Source organism: Mus caroli, unplaced genomic scaffold (assembly GCF_978045245.1).
Source record: "Mus caroli unplaced genomic scaffold, Mus_caroli_1 scaffold_3, whole genome shotgun sequence".
Classification (NCBI taxonomy): Eukaryota; Metazoa; Chordata; class Mammalia; order Rodentia; family Muridae; genus Mus; species Mus caroli.
In genome coordinates, this window is record NW_028227258.1 from 63,381,454 (window position 1) to 63,396,976 (window position 15,523).

A 15,523-nucleotide genomic window follows, 5' to 3' on the forward strand; every position below is an offset into this window, starting at 1 on the left:
TGCCTGTGACAGAGCCTGAGTGAGCAGAGTCTCCACACCTGGGGTGAGTCTCCACACCTGGGGTGAGTCTCCACACCTGGAGTGAGTCTCCACACCTGGGGTGAGTCTCCACACCTGGGGTATTTACTGGCCACAGATCACAGCCTGGAGTTTAAATCTGCAAAGCCTCTGATGGCACTTGGATCAGCTTGGGGGTTTTCTTTTTGTTTTTGTTTTTGTTTTTTTGTCAACCCCCAAAATGGATAGTTTGTCTAATGCACACCCAGCTCGATTTATAGAATCCATGAGACCATGCCAAGTTTTCAGGAAACATTGGCAATTCTGTTGGCTATGAAATCTTAGGTAACTCTTCTCAAACCAGTATTTCTCCAGAACATCAGTGTAGAGCTTACCCAACACTACTATAGTCTTGCCTGAGCCTCCCAAGAGTCCCGTGCAGTGCATGGAGTTAGAGCAGGCAGCAAAGACTCAAGGTAATGGCCTAGTGGGAGAGATGAGAGATGGCTTTGGAGCCTGTCTTCTGCATCTGCTGTGTGATTTCCCCCATACCTTTGCACTAGGATAGTTTAGATGCCCCGATGCTTAGGCTATGGGCAGAGCCCAGTGGAAACACTCTGGCTATTCTTTAGAGCTGAGTTCTCTTTCTCTTTAGAGACCAGCTGATTGTCTAGGACTTATGACGACCTAAGTCTGTTCTGTTAGCCAATTCTGGCACCAACAAATCTTGTGTTGAGATGGCATAAACATTTTTTGGCTTCTATTTCCTTCTCTCCATCCCCCTTTTCTGTACCTTTTTATGACTGTCAACAGATCTTTGTGGAAAGGAAAAAATGGAAGGAAAACCCCGTGCATCGTGGGTTGGAGTTACAGTCTCAGGCCCTTGATGTTGGTTCAGATGAGCCCAGCCTTTCTAAAGAATACTGTAGCCCTTCCTTTTCCCATCTGTAGGCATGGTTCTCTCTGAGGGACCATCACCCAGTACTCACTGTCTATTGTGAATCACTTTTCCATGTAGACACTGGCACATGGAAGCTTCCCAGGTGCGTGGGGGGCTAAGAGCTCCTGACATGTTATCTTTGCATGCTCTGTATGTGTAACTGGAGGAAACTGGATCACAAAGATACCAATCATTGGTACCAATGGACTTAAAGCCTCTCTTGGTCCTTGCCTTGTTTAGGGCTACGGTAGCATCAGGTATGAAAGGAATAGGAAATCTTATTTTTGTTAAGTCCCCACTGAAAAGTATAAATGCTGAAATCCTTAGTCTCCTCTGCTTTAAGCCTAATGAGTGACTATAATAATGGAAGAAAAAGAAAAAACCACAATACTTCTCAAAGTTACAGCTTGTTAAAGTCTCCTGAGATGACTTTCCTAAATGTCCAGTGCTCAATATGCATCTGTGGTAGCCCAGATGTGTGTGTGTGTGTGTGTGTGTGTGTGTGTGTGTGATTACCTTAGGCGATTCTAGCAGATGTGAGAACTAATTCTAATTAAGGATGAAAATCTGTCAGTAGCAGTTGTAGTTGTACCAATCTTTGCCCAGAGTCTAATATGCTTGGAGGAAATGATGAATGGCCTCAATCCTGTTTGCTTAGAGGGAGCCGCCTGTCTACTTTGCCTGTGTTGATAATCATTGGAAGAAATCAGCCTTCCACACTGAACTATGGCCTTGTGCATCCCTTTGTGCGCACACACACACACACACACCCACCCCCAACACTCCTTCCCTGTTCTTGGCTTTAAAAAACAGAAGTAGTAATCTAAACCCTGCATAGGGACCCTCCTTTTAGACATTCCTAGATAGATCAGAAACAGGCTATAAAGGATATCACCTGAACTCCTGCCTCTGCTTACAGTGCTCAATGAGAGGCCTCGTAGGGTCTTTGAAAGCATCATCCTAGGGAAGAGGATGTCCCGCTGCCCTCCTTAGGATGTGCTTGGTGGTTCGTTAAGTCAATGGTCTTTATCCTCTCTAATACATGTGGTGACCCCCAACCATAAAATTATTTCCTTGCTACTCCATAACTGTAATTTTGCTACTGTTATGAATCGTAATGTAAATATCTGATGTGCAACCTCTGTGAAAGGGTCATTTATCCCCAAACGGGTTGCAGTCCACAGGTTGAAAACCATTGCTTTAAGGTTTGATGGTGGTGGAGGGGACCCAGATCACAACTTTTCTTATACAGGAGGTTTTCCAACGTGAACAAAGAGTTCTTCAATCTGGAAAAGTCATATCCCCTGTCTCCCTGAAGGAGGCACAGAAAAACCAACTGGTTAGCGTTGGGCAAAGGCAAGCACAGGCAAACAGATGCTACCACTTGTGGGTGTGCCCAGTCAGATAGCCCATCACATTCTTTATCCCTAACTATAGGATGTCTCCTACTTCCTGTATCTGATCGTGAAGAATAACAGGAGGAATGAGGAGTGGACCCCTGGGCTTTTCAGACTCTCCTCTGGGTGTCTCCTGCTCAAAAATGCAGAGGGTGAAAGTCAGGCTTGAGGCTTTGAGTCTTACTATCTAATATCTAACTGATATTCTGTGATGAACTGGGGTACTAACTTCCTCCTGTCCTCTCCCTGACCCCGTGTCCATTGCTACTCTCCATTCTCAGCCATCTTGATTCCCTTACCGCTCTTGGCTGCTGATACCCTCTCTCATGGTGTTTCTATCTGCCTAGGTGTTAGCATTGCCCCTCCCGCCTCTACATCCACGCTGCTCAGCAACCACACTGAAGCTAGCTCTCCTCACTACATCAACCCTGCTCAGCCTCACTCTCCAACAAGGGGCACCATAGAGCTGGGACGAATCCTAGAGCCTGGATACCTGGGAAGCAGCGGCCAGTGGGACATGATGAGACCCCAGAAAGGGAGCATCTCTGGGGAGCTGTCCTCAGGCTCCTCGATGTACCAGCTTAACTCCAAACCCACAGGTAAGGTACAGAGCTGGGACCTTCTCTCCTCGGTCAGGAAATACATAGAAAGGATACAACAGTCTCTACCCCTCATACATGCTCTATGCACAAAATCCAGTCACAGCAGGTAGAAGGGCGTAACTAAGGCAAAAAGCACAGTGCAGCTCGGTCCCAACAGCAAGAAACTGAATTTCTGAGAGAAAGCCGGAAGTGAGCCAGTCCACTTATAACCTAGCAGTGCAGCCTCTCCTGGGTCCTTCGGGGTCCTAGAACCATGCAGGGGATTCCTTCTTCCTGCCTGACTAAAAGTAACATGTGAAAGCATCGAGCATCAGTCCTTAGCTACGATTGGTAGGTTGAAGGCATGTGGTTTTTACCTTAGGTCTTTTCTCTAGGTGGGAAAGAATGGATTTTGCTAAAAACTATTGAGTAGCTTAACAGGAAAAGGAATTGAAAAAAAAAAAAAAGGCAGTAAGGCCTTCCTTTTCACCCCCAAAACCACACCCGAGAGGTGGATCCGCCTTTCCAGACGGCAGTTGGGCTTAGTTAGATCTGTCGGTTATTTTCTCAGTTATTTGAAGCTCCCATTTGCTGAGAATGGAGGCCCGTGGGCTTTCCTTAGCAAGGGGCCACCCTATGGTCACGAAGCTCTCGTGTCACTAAGTGGAGCTGATTGACTGTGTGAAAGGACACTGTGGGCAAAAGGAAGGCGACATTGGGGGGGGCAGGCTGGGTTGTCCACTGGCAGAGCTCACCTCACCCTAGTAACCAGCCTTGTGTCTCCTGCTTCTGCCCTGTCCGGGGATGATGGCTGCAGGCGCTGACCTGTTGGAAGAGCATTTAGGTGAGATCCGGAACCTGCGCCAGCGCCTGGAGGAGTCCATATGTGTCAATGACCGGCTGCGGGAGCAGCTGCAGCACAGGCTCAGCTCCACTGCCCGAGAAAACGGTAGGCAAGGCCACTAGGCAGAGCCTCACGCTTTTCTAATCAGTCCGAAACTCTTTACTGGATTGTCACAGTCAGGCGAGGGTTGGAGGGTATGGGGAGCCGTTATTTCTGCTGTGCACTCTGAGCTCAGAGACTGACTTTCCTCAGGCAAAGATCTGGCCTCTCGTCCTTAACCTGTTTATATGCACCGTGTCCTTGTGACTGGTAACCAGTAGAGACAGGTCTATGAAGACCTACCCCCGACCCACTTCACTCAGGAGGCCATTAGTCCCTAACTCTCCCATCCTACAAGATGTTGTCATTTGGATGTCACTCTTTGTATCTGCAACTGCTTATTCCTCCCCAGCGAGTTAGGAGACCCTTCCTACACTGATATAATGGGTACAAGTGCTGGGTGCACACAAAGACTGAAAACACACACACACCCTCAGCATCCAGCCATTGTGCTCAAGTTAATCCCAGGCCTTGAGGGCTGGAGCTTGCTGCTGGGTTGGGACAGCAGATCTTTGAGGGGATGTGACATGGGACGTGTGTGTTGTCCGGGACAGGTTCCACCTCTCACTTCTACAGTCAGGGCCTGGAGTCCATGCCTCAGCTCTACAATGAGAACAGAGCCCTAAGGGAAGAAAACCAAAGCCTGCAGACACGGCTCAGCCATGCTTCCAGAGGTAGGTTGTGTAAGCCCAGACTTACAGTCCTCCTAGGACTATCTCTATCCTCGCCAGGGCACTCACCAGTTGGAAAAAGCAAAGAGAAGGTTTAGTTACCAGCCCAATATTCACATTGCTAATCTGTCTTCAAAGGGCTACTCCCCAAGGCAGTGGTTCTCAACCTGTGATTCAAGACCCTTTGAGGGGGTCAAGTGAGCCTTTCACAGGGGTTGCCCAAGACCTTTAGAAAACACAGACGTTTTACGATTCATGACAGAAGCAAGATTACAGTTATGAAGTAAAAACAAATATAACTCTATAGCTGGGGGTCACCACAGCATGAGGAACTGTATTAAAGGGTTTCAGCATTATGAAGGTTGAGAACCACTGCCATAAGAGATCCTAACCCTCGCCCTCAGGCTCCTAGGTTCTAAGACAGAATGGCTCTAGGAAGGTTATCCCTTTTGAAAGCCTGCCTACATTCAATAACAGTGCCTGTCCTGTCAGTTTGGAATCCATCCCCTTCTGTCTGCTCACAGCTGATTGGAACCATAAGACCAGAGATCATGCGTGTCTGTATTTTCTCATACGGCCTTGAATAAGTACAGCTCTGGGCAGCTGTCTGGGTCCTGTTCTGCCATTCCTCTGCCTTTCCCTACAGTCCTCTTCAGGCTGCTCTCCGGCGGTCCTCCTATGGTTCCATGTCCTCTAGAACTTTCCCAACCCTACCTAATGGTCATCTATAAGTGGGGATTATTGCCTATGTGGCCTGAGAGGCAAATTACATAGTATTAATTGACTTGATTAAATCAATGTATAACTAGTAACAAATGATTTGTATTTACAAAAAATCTACTTAATGGCCATTAAAAGACTTAAGAGCGATATATCAAAGGATTAAATCCAGAATGAAAGAGTCCTTGTGGAGGCAAAAGACGAGAAGAACTATTTCTAAGGAAACTCCTTAGTACTTTTGCACTAAGTCAGTTCAGAAAGACATGAGAGGCAGGGCCCTTGCTGGAGGATGACTAAGACTGCTGGATGAGGGCAAGGCAGAGAGATTAATCTACCAGTGCATGCTGGGACAGAGGAGGACAGCTTCACAGATAGGAAATAGTAAGAGTTCCAAATGAACACAGTTATACCCAAGGACTGCCCTTATATAAAGAGTCCCTACAGATCATCTTCAAGAAGTTTTGACCAGAGAGGTATCACATGGCCAGAAAACACCAGCTGTCCATATTTTCAAAAGAATTGAAAAAGAATATGTTCTAAAAACCACAAACAAGAAATCAGTGCTGGTCTTTGATAAGACTGGAGGAGTACAGTTGAATAGCTGCCCACAAACACCTAGAAAACGCTGAGCTTCGGGAACACGCTGTCTCCTCTAAGAGCTAGGGCAGGTGTTCTTAAATGGAGGGTCAGATACCACAACCACCACTGCCACCCAACCCCTAGTACGTAGGGTCCACTAAGCCAGACTGCTCGGCCACACGGGACCTTCCTTCCCCTGGCCTCACGTGTGCTTGGGTTTGTCTTTCTCATGGGCTTCAGGCCATGACATAAATACCCCTGTGTCCCGCTCATCAGGACACTCCCAGGAAATGGATCACCTGCGGGAGGCTCTGCTCTCCTCCAGATCCCAGCTTCAGGAGCTGGAGAAGGAGCTGGAGCAGCAGAAGGCTGAGCGGCAGCAGCTCCTAGAAGACTTGCAGGAGAAGCAGGATGAGATCGTGCAGTTCCGAGAGGAGAGGCTGTCACTCCAGGAAAACAACTCCAGGTAGGTGGGGCCTTGATACGAACTGGCCAGCTTCTCAGTGCAGAAGGGATATTGACAAATCAGTAGTTTCCTCCTTTGGGAACCTCAGTTCCTTCTTTACTATTCCTGCCTCACTGGTCAAAAGGAAGCAAAAGGAAGACTCTATTTGAGCCAAAAAAAAAAAAAATAGCTTTTTTATACTATGAAGTAGAGAGATGAAATCCTATTAGAGGTTTCCATCTGTCAGAGACTGGCAGGAGAGCAGTCCCACCCTTCTCACTAGATGCATGACATCACTCTTGCCATAAACTGCAAGTTGTTATCCCAGTGGAAGCCCTGCATCTTTCTGTCAGTGTGGAGAGCACTGTAGGGCAGAGAGGGGCCTGTAGTGTGCTTACACTGCTGCCTGCACACAAAGCTAGTGTTCCCAACTTCAGGCTAACTAACTTTACCTGCCCCAGAGTCTGCTAAATGAATGTGATGGCCAGGCCATCCCACCAGGCCAACTGAGGCAAAGGTTGGCTCGCGGCTCATTTCTCCCACTTGGCTCAGTAAACCTCTTCTTGGCAGGCTGCAGCACAAGCTGGCCCTCCTGCAACAACAGTGCGAAGAGAAACAGCAGCTCTCCCTGTCCCTCCAGTCAGAGCTCCAGATCTACGAGTCCCTCTGTGAAAATCCCAAGAAGGCCTTGAAAGGTATGAGGGCCCCCATTCTCACCAAACCCCAAGGGTGAGGTGCTGCTGACGTGAGCAGATCAAGCCTAGGTACTGTCTTAGTCAGGGTTTCTATTCCTGCACAAACATCATGACCAAGAGACAAGTTGGGGAGGAAAGGATTTATTCTTACACGTCCACATTGCTGTCCATCACCAAAGGAAGTCAGGACTGGAACTCAAACAGGCCAGGAAGCAGGAGCTGATGCAGAGGCCATGGAGGGATGTTACTTACTGGCTTGCTTCCCCTGGCTTGCTCAGCTTGCTTTCTTATAGAACCCAAGACTACCAGCCCAGAGATGGTCCTACCCACAAGGGGCCCTTCCCCCTTGATCACTAATTGAGAAAATGCCCCACAGCTGGATCTCATGGAGGCACTTCCCCAACTGAAGCTCCTTTCTCTATGATAACTCCAGCTTGTGTCAAGTTGGCACAAAACCAGCCAGTAGGCTGGTTTTAAGCCCTTAAGGATAGACTGAAAGAATCATTTCACCCACTTAATTTAAAAAAAAAAAAAAAACTTAATCAGGAGCAAGATTTTAGCATGGTTTATATAAAGAAATACCCAAGGGCTGTCACCATCTGAAAGGATCCTTACATGTGCTGAAGGACAGACCATGACAGCCCATACCATCAGCATCTACCCCACCTCCCTTCCCCAAGTGGAGAATCCGACTCAAAACCAAAAGAAAGGAGAGGTGAGAAGTCAGGGCAGTGGGAAGGGAGGCTGCTGCCACATAAAAAGCCTAAAATTCAAGACCAGAGCTTACTTTCCAGGAAGACGGCTCCATGGGCAAACAGAGTTTTAAGATGCTGAGTCTGTGGAACATACTAGAGTCAGGACTTAGGAGACCTCCAGACTAGAAAGAATGTTGGATAAATGTAGAGATGTTTTTAGAAAAAGAGACAAGGTACTACTGGGGAGATAAAGGGCAGAAATAGCCATGCTAATTCAGAAGAGGGATAGCAAATAAGGCCCCAGCCCTGGGCAGAGGACCACAGGCACCAAAGGTATAGTCTTCCCTAGGGAAGAGCGCATCACCTGGTTATCCAACATCAAATGGTCAGCCCAGAAAACACAGGAGTGACATTATAGGGACTGAACAGGTGTGTGTGTGTGCATGTGTTTGTGTGTGTCAAACAATTAGGCCATGAGCTGGAAGGGGATGGTTATATGGTTGAAAGGGAAGGGGAGAAATGATATAATTATAATCTCAAAAAATTTAAAATTGTGATAAGAGATATGGTACAACTGGAAGATAAGGGCAATGAATGCTGGAAATTTTTTTTCAAAAAACAGTCAAAAGTTAGTGAGAACTTGGAATGAGAGGAAGAGAAAACACACTAGAACCTTCATCCATGAAGCTGCTTCTTCATGACCACCCTTCCCCTGCACCACACACACACACACACACTCACACACACACACTCACACACACACACACATACACACACACACTCACACACACACACACACTCACACACACTCACACACACACACACACACTCACACACACATACACACACACACTCACACACACACACACACACACACACACACACACACTGGGCTTGTGTACCTTTTCATGCTGTGTTCTGTTAGTGCATGGGCCTTCCTGAGTTCATTTCAAACCAATTACCACTAATTCTTCATTTGAATTCCAAAATCCAGCAAGGTAGCTAAGATGCAGGCTTTTCCTGTACTCATTTGATGACAAAGCATTCCTGAAGAGGTGGGAGGTCAGTCTCTGTCTGCTTAGACTGTCCACGTAGCCGGTGACAGAAATAATTATGTGTTGGGCTAAGGGCTGAGGGCAGCTGCGCCATGCAGGTAGTTGGAAGTGTAGATAAAGTCTTGGTAAAATCCAGAACTAATTCTGCCCTTCAAAATATAAGTGGCTCTCAGTTCCACTGTTGATTAGCTCTTTTTATCCTTCTGTGTCAAATGCATGTGGTAAGTGGTGAAGAGAAATTGAAACTTCACTTAGGAATTTTGAGCCCAGGTCTAAGACCTGACTGACTTCCCGTGTTTTGTTCCCAGAAGCCCCATGTGTTGGGATTATCCTCCCTGCATATGGAATCCGTCAGTTGTCCTCCCTCAACCTTCACTCCTTTTTAGTTCAGTGCTGACCTGCTTTCTAGCCTGCAGTACAAGGTTTAACAGGGAGATGACGCAGTAGGTGTATTCTCACTTGCCAGTCCAAACGCCTCATGGGCACGCATGACTAATCTGACCCTCAGAGAAATCCCAGGCTAGTTATATGCACCCTTGCTGTGCTCCCAGGGCTGAATGAGAAGGTTGTATCCCACAGATGTGTGGTCAAGCCCCTGAGACTCCAGTGGGACCCTTGGCAGAAAGGAATGTCACAGAGCAATATCTGACTATTACAGGGAAATGCACACTGGTGCCATTAGGTTCCCTCCCTTCTACTTTCAGATTTCAGCCTAGATTCCTGTCACCAAGTCCCGGGTGAGTTAAGCTGCCTGGTGGCAGAGATTCGAGCTCTGAGAGAACAGTTGGAGCAGAGCATTCAAGTGAACAACCGTCTTCGGCTGCAGCTGGAACAGCAGATGGATCATGGTGCTGGCAAAGCCAGTCTCAGCCCCATCGCTGTTGGCCAGAGCTTCCCAGACAAGGCAGAGCCAGCAAACCTGCACCAAGGTAGGGAAGAAGAGGGGAGCCAGAGCCCTCTGCTCTGGGATGTCTGTGGGATGGGACAGTCTTGCTGAACCCATCAGTGAGGGTCAGACAGAATCTGGGGATGTTCTGAGGCCTCCCGAGTGACAGCCTGGCAGTTAAGATCAGGCCTGTCTCCACATTCTGAGTTTGTTTCTTACAAGCCAACATGCAGCATCCCTGGACTTGAAGCTCAGGGCACAGAGGTAATTACATCTGAAGCTTACTTTGTTTTAAATGCTCAAGTGTCTTACTCTTAGTTTACTCCACTTGAAAATGGGGCTTATAAAAAATATAGCCCGTATGGTTTTCTATAGTATTAAATAAAATAATTGTCAAAGGCTTGAAACAATAAGGATTGATTCTTCGTATTTATGTAGTGCTTTGGAATTTACCAGTTTCCTCGTATATACAAATTTTTTGAAATAGAGCACTTTCCCCTCTTCTGTATTTCTCATGAGAAAATTGAATCCCAAGACAGTTAGTAGGCAAGCAAGGGTCACTGGGTCTAAGAATCAGGATCAGGACCAGGTGCCTGAGCTTTGCTGTAGTTACTAACATCCAGGGTGATGGCCAAACTGCTGAACTGCACCCTTTGCGAACCCATTCATTCCACGGTAAACTATTTGTTTTCTCAGTGCCGTGTCAAGTATTCTACTGAGCCTTTCTCCCGGCCCTTTGTTAACATGTTAACATCTATATTATGTACATCTGTGCACATTTGCATTTCACTTCCAGTCATGATATCCTACTGATTTTTTCAACTAGAAATGACATTCTCATGAAACATTCACATCAACAGAAGAGCGCACACTAGGTGTCCTGCTGCCTCCCTGTGCTGTGGCCTATGAGTGCTGGTTCCAAGGTTGATCTTAGGCTAGGCATGGGCTGTGTGGCTCAGTGTGCAGCGTTCTGGCAGACCTGACACAGTGGCTGTTTCATTCCTTAGGCTCTGCTGCCTCCCCTCCAGTGCGGGACGTTGGCTTGAATTCCCCAGCCATGGTCCTCCCCAACTCTTCTTGCTCCGCTCCTGGCTCAGACCCTGCCATTGTCACCAGGACAAACAATGGTAAATACAGCAATGAAAGGACTCAGGTGATGATGGGAAATTATTGACGCAAACAACCTTCAGTTGGCTCTCTGAACCTGCCGCACCTGTGCCTAGAGATCTTTCTCAGTCTCGTGCTATGCACAGTCCTCTGCCTTGGTTGCTCTGTCATCGCCCTGCCCTTGAGCATGGCTCCTGTGTTCATCATTCTTTACCTAGAAACTTACGCATTAATAGTATTTACCCTGACTGTTGAGAGATGTCACAATATCTTTTCTTTTTGCTGTGACCAAGTTTCCTGAGAAAGCAAAGCAGGTGAGAAAGGTTGCTTCTGGCTCACCGCTGCAGGTTAGACTCCACCAGAGCAAGTGAGTCACAGGAGCTTAAGGGACCTTCTCCCATAGCATCTGACATCAGAATCAGAGAGCCAGGAACGCGTGTATGCTAGTGCTTAGAGCCCCTGCCCAACTCTGTCAGGCTCAGGATAGCCTGTCTAGAGAACAGTCCTGGCCACAGTTAAGATGTGTCTTCCCACATAAGTTAATGCCATCAAAATGAAACTCTGTCTGGTGACACTACCACAACCCAGTAAAGATGTGTCTATCAAAGTGATATAAGAATGATTATACAGAACACGGAATGCTCTGTGGACTCTGCCATCCTATAGTTTTGAAGGCTGACTTGCTCCTTGCCTCTTTCATTATCCCCTTGGAGTTGGAACTGAGGTCGTTATCATATGTAACAATGGATCCTACTTTTGCTTCTTTGTCAGAGCTAAGTTCAGATGATTCTGCAGCAATGAAGAACCCTCCCAAGCTGGAGGTCGATGCTACTGATGGCCCATTTGCCAATAAACACGGGAGACACGTCATCGGCCATGTTGACGACTACGATGCTCTACAACAGCAGATTGGGGAAGGCAAGCTGCTGGTCCAAAAGATACTGTCTCTCATGAGGTCAGCACGCAGCATCCCTGGGCGAGAAGCTCAGGGCACAGAGGTAATTACACCTGAACCTCTTAGTTACTCTCGTACTCTGGCTGCACCTTCTTTGCGAAGTCCTTACTTCTAGGCTTCCCATCTCCCAGCAGCCCAGAAGTGGCTCATGTTTATCCCACCCAGGCCCTTCTCTGTCTCCTGTTTTCACTCTGCTACAGAACAGACTGACTTGATATTTTGACCAAGAACTTCAGAAAACCCTGAACTTGATGATAAGGATGCTGGCATACAGCCCTAGCTAGGTAGATTAAAGTCAATCATGCGGACAGGTATCCATATGAACTTGCATATGTGGAAGGGAGCAAACCTGATAACCCAGGTTTCCCTGTTCAGACTGAGCAGAGGAGGGGAGGCAGCCATCAAAACTCTCCAGGGAGCTTAGTAGTTGAGAGGGAGTAGGCACCAATGAAGAAGTTGTTTGAGAAGCTGGACACTCATGGGTGCTTGCAAAGAATAGCCTCATCTACAAGGACCCACTACTAAAGAACAAGATAGAGTTCCCTGTTGATATGCACAATAAGGTACCATAAACACAGTGTGAGGAGCAGTCTGTCCTCTGTGGTTGCATTACAGACATGGAAGGTACAATTTCTTAGAGGATGTAACACAGGGATGAGTTTTGAAAGCTTGTAGGGCATCCTGGGGGAAGACTCTAGACAAAGGGACCAGCTGTTCCAGAACTGTAAGGGAAAGCCAGGGTTTCCAGCAGGCCTATCTCCTGTGCTTGGTGATGCAAGGAAACTTGAGCCCCATGCTTGGAGCAACAAGATGTCCCAGTTCCAATGATATTCACGACTCCCTGTCTTCTTTCCCCAGGCACCAGGTAACATAAGTGCCCATGAGCTTCGGAGCAGTGCCAAGGCTCTGAACCACACCCTAGAAGAGTCAGCATCCCTCCTCAACATGTTCTGGAGAGCAGCCTTGCCAAACGCTCATGGTCCTGTACTGGTAGGCAAAGAGGTAAGAGGCTGTGTGTTTGGCTGGTTAAAAACCGACTTTTCTATGCCAGTATGGCCCTACCCTGCTTCTGACTCCTTGGGTTTTCCTGATGGTCCGGGGTTATATGGCAAGGAGGGATGGGCAGAATCTTTATGGAGCATCCTGAGTCTCAGAGCCACCGTGGCTCAGTCACTGCAGCTCTAACACGTTCATTTCCCACCCTCCAACACTTGATGAGACATCAGAGAGAAGGAAAGAGTATGGGAGGCAGACAGTCAGCCTGGACATCCAGACATTGCCAGGTCTTGTACCCTGAAGTTTGGCTGAGCTGGTCAAGAGACCCTGTTAGCCATTTGGCACACTTCATCCCTAAGGTGCACTGACCGAAGGCAATAGAATGAACACCATCATGAGCAAATGGCCTCTTTCAGCCATGCTATGGGATCTCAACAATCTTTAGTTTGTGTCTCTGGGTCAGGCCTGGGAAAGCCAGCCACCTCCTGGGGTCTGCTTGTCTCTCAGGTGGGCTATGGCCGGCAGATTGGTGGACAGAGGTATTTCAAGATCTGTCCTAGACTCCAGCTGCAGATGACTGTTACTGATGTCTTTATGGACCCAGCTGTGCTAATCCAAGGTGCTTTCACATCTCCATGGTGGCAGATATTTGCAGACTCCCACTGTTCTCAGGCCAGTCCCACCTCTTCAGATATAACATCCCTGAACTCCTAAGTCACTCATGACAAGGAATTGAGGATTTTCTACCAGACTAAACAGAGCTCTGGCTTGCGGTTGAGATTTGGTGTTGGCCTAGAACAAGGTTCTCCCCAGCAGGCTTTAGCTTCCCTCCCCATTTCTGTCTGGTGACCTGGTCCTCAGCTGTCTCCTGCTGGCATTAGGGGAGTTTGTTTGGTTGGTTGGTTTTTTTTAAAGATTTCTTTATTTTATTTATATGAGGACATTGTCACTGTCTTCAGACGCACCAGAACAGGGATCCTATTACAGATGGTTGTGAGCCACCATGTGGTTGCTGGGAATTGAACTCAGGACCTCTGGAAGAGCAGTCAGTGTTCTTGACCCCCTGAGCCACCTCTCCAGCCTACTAGGGGAGTTTTAATGACAGGAATTCAATACTAAAGGTTGGGAAGATGGCAGCACTTTGCTGCCAAGTCCAGGGTGTGTTCAGCCTGGTGACTGTTGTCTGAATCTGTCTCTCTTCTTCAGGGACAACTGATGGAGAAAGAACTCTTGGACCTGCGAGCCCAAGTATCCCAACAGGAACAGATCCTTCAGAACACTGCTGCACGTCTGAAGAGGGCCAACCAGAGGAAGAAGAGCATGGAACAATTCATCGTGAGCCATCGTAGGTGTCCCTGGAGGACACGTAGCCGGGGGTGGGGGTGGGGGTGGGGGTGGGGGGCTCTTCCTGACACTCAGTCTTGCAGCAGATGAACAGTGACCAGAGGGACTGGAGGGACTGAGAAGTAAGGGTGGGGATAGAGGGGGAGTAGCTAGCAACAGGCCACACCCAGTAGCTGAGACCATGCTTTAGGGAGTGCATGTGCCCAGCAAGCCAGGCTCAGCTGGTAATTTGCACATCTGAGGGGCTGTTTTATGTTTCCAGTGACTAGGACCCATGATGTCTTGAAGAAAGCACGGACTAATTTAGAGGTAAGGACAACACTGTAGCTCTGAGCCACAGAGCCTGCCCACCACTCTCATCCTGTCTGTGATGCCCCTGGCTAGCTGACATTCTAAGAGGTTTCTGGTCCAGTGTAGGGTGTAGTCCCTCAGCAAGCCCCACCTCCCTCCCCTGCCCTTTCTGCTTGCCCTCATCTTGTGTCCTCTCTCCCTTTCTCTCTTGTTTTCTGTCCTTTATGTGGGATGGGTAGGCCAGGAAATGGAGTGCAGTTGCCTCCTCTGGAGGGCAGAGGCATTTGGGGTCTGCCTGTGAGACCTATTGTGCACTCACATTTCCTCAGGGGCTCCATAGACAAGAAGGCAGAGTAGAGCCTTATAGACTGCCCCCGCTGCACTGTGAGGTGGGAAGCATCCTTGTCTGTAAGGATCCGAACGATCCTTATCTTGGCTCACTGATGCAGAAGGAAACCTGAAAATGAACACTGCCTCTTGAGGGGGAAGATGGCCAATCTCTGGCTGGTTCTCTATCACAAATGCTAAGTGTGGCTGGCCTCTTCCCCTGGCAACAGTGTGGGAAAAGACTTGGTGCAGATGATGTGGCTTAAGAATCAGAAACTATCCTCTGAGGATAGACTTGCTGCTGCCAGCGCAGCTGAGCCTCTCCTCAGGCACTTCCTAATCGCATCTGCTGCATCTGCCACAGTGCTAAGGCCCATGCAGAAAGGAAAGGGGGCTGGGCTGTGATGCAGTACACTCTTTTGTCTTGGTCTAATTTCCCTTCATTCTCTGACAACTCCTTTCTTTCCCGAGCCTCTGTAGCACAGCACTTACGAGATTGCCTCTGTGCAGCCATATTCCTGTCCCAGCAAAGGTAACCCAGCAGTCTTTGTGACACTGGTCCAGCCTGCGGACACTTTCCTCTCTGTTTCCTTAGGCCCCTGGGAAGGCTCTCAGCACTGGGCCTGTCACTAACTGCCTGTGTGGCTTTGGCTGGCCCCTTCATCTCTGTGATTCTGCTGTCCAAGTCTGTCATGGTAGATCTCAGCTCAGCTCACCTTCTCACCTTCGGGGCCCTGCTGGCTCCACCCCTTCTCAGATAACTAGGACATGCACTTACCAGGAGGACTGCCTGTTGAGGGTCTCTCCTCCTGCATGGGCTCCTCTCTTGCTCAGCACTTCTTTCTTGGGAGATATAAAAGACCCTCTTGGTGTCTGTTTGCTTATTTACTTCGGACTAC

At 48.2% G+C, this 15,523-nt stretch overlaps 1 protein-coding gene across 12 annotated transcripts in view; it reads left to right on the forward strand.

The window, feature by feature from the left end:
• Pde4dip (phosphodiesterase 4D interacting protein) overlaps positions 1-15,523 on the forward strand; it is a 201,453-nt gene that overhangs the window by 184,615 nt on the left and 1,315 nt on the right. For 7 of the 12 annotated variants that reach the window (XM_029475071.2, XM_029475072.2, XM_029475075.2 and 4 more), the window contains 11 exons: positions 2,682-2,933; positions 3,733-3,864; positions 4,413-4,532; positions 6,105-6,294; positions 6,844-6,968; positions 9,423-9,647; positions 10,612-10,731; positions 11,483-11,709; positions 12,525-12,668; positions 13,869-14,007; positions 14,269-14,315. In XM_029475071.2, coding sequence (XP_029330931.2) covers positions 2,682-2,933; positions 3,733-3,864; positions 4,413-4,532; positions 6,105-6,294; positions 6,844-6,968; positions 9,423-9,647; positions 10,612-10,731; positions 11,483-11,709; positions 12,525-12,668; positions 13,869-14,007; positions 14,269-14,315 — 1,721 coding nt within the window. Of the gene's footprint in view, positions 1-2,681; positions 2,934-3,732; positions 3,865-4,412; positions 4,533-6,104; positions 6,295-6,843; positions 6,969-9,422; positions 9,648-10,611; positions 10,732-11,482; positions 11,710-12,524; positions 12,669-13,868; positions 14,008-14,268; positions 14,316-15,095; positions 15,157-15,523 lie in introns of all 12 variants that reach the window. The other 5 variants (XM_085835632.1, XM_029475076.2, XM_029475077.2 and 2 more) reach the window with 2 other exon arrangements.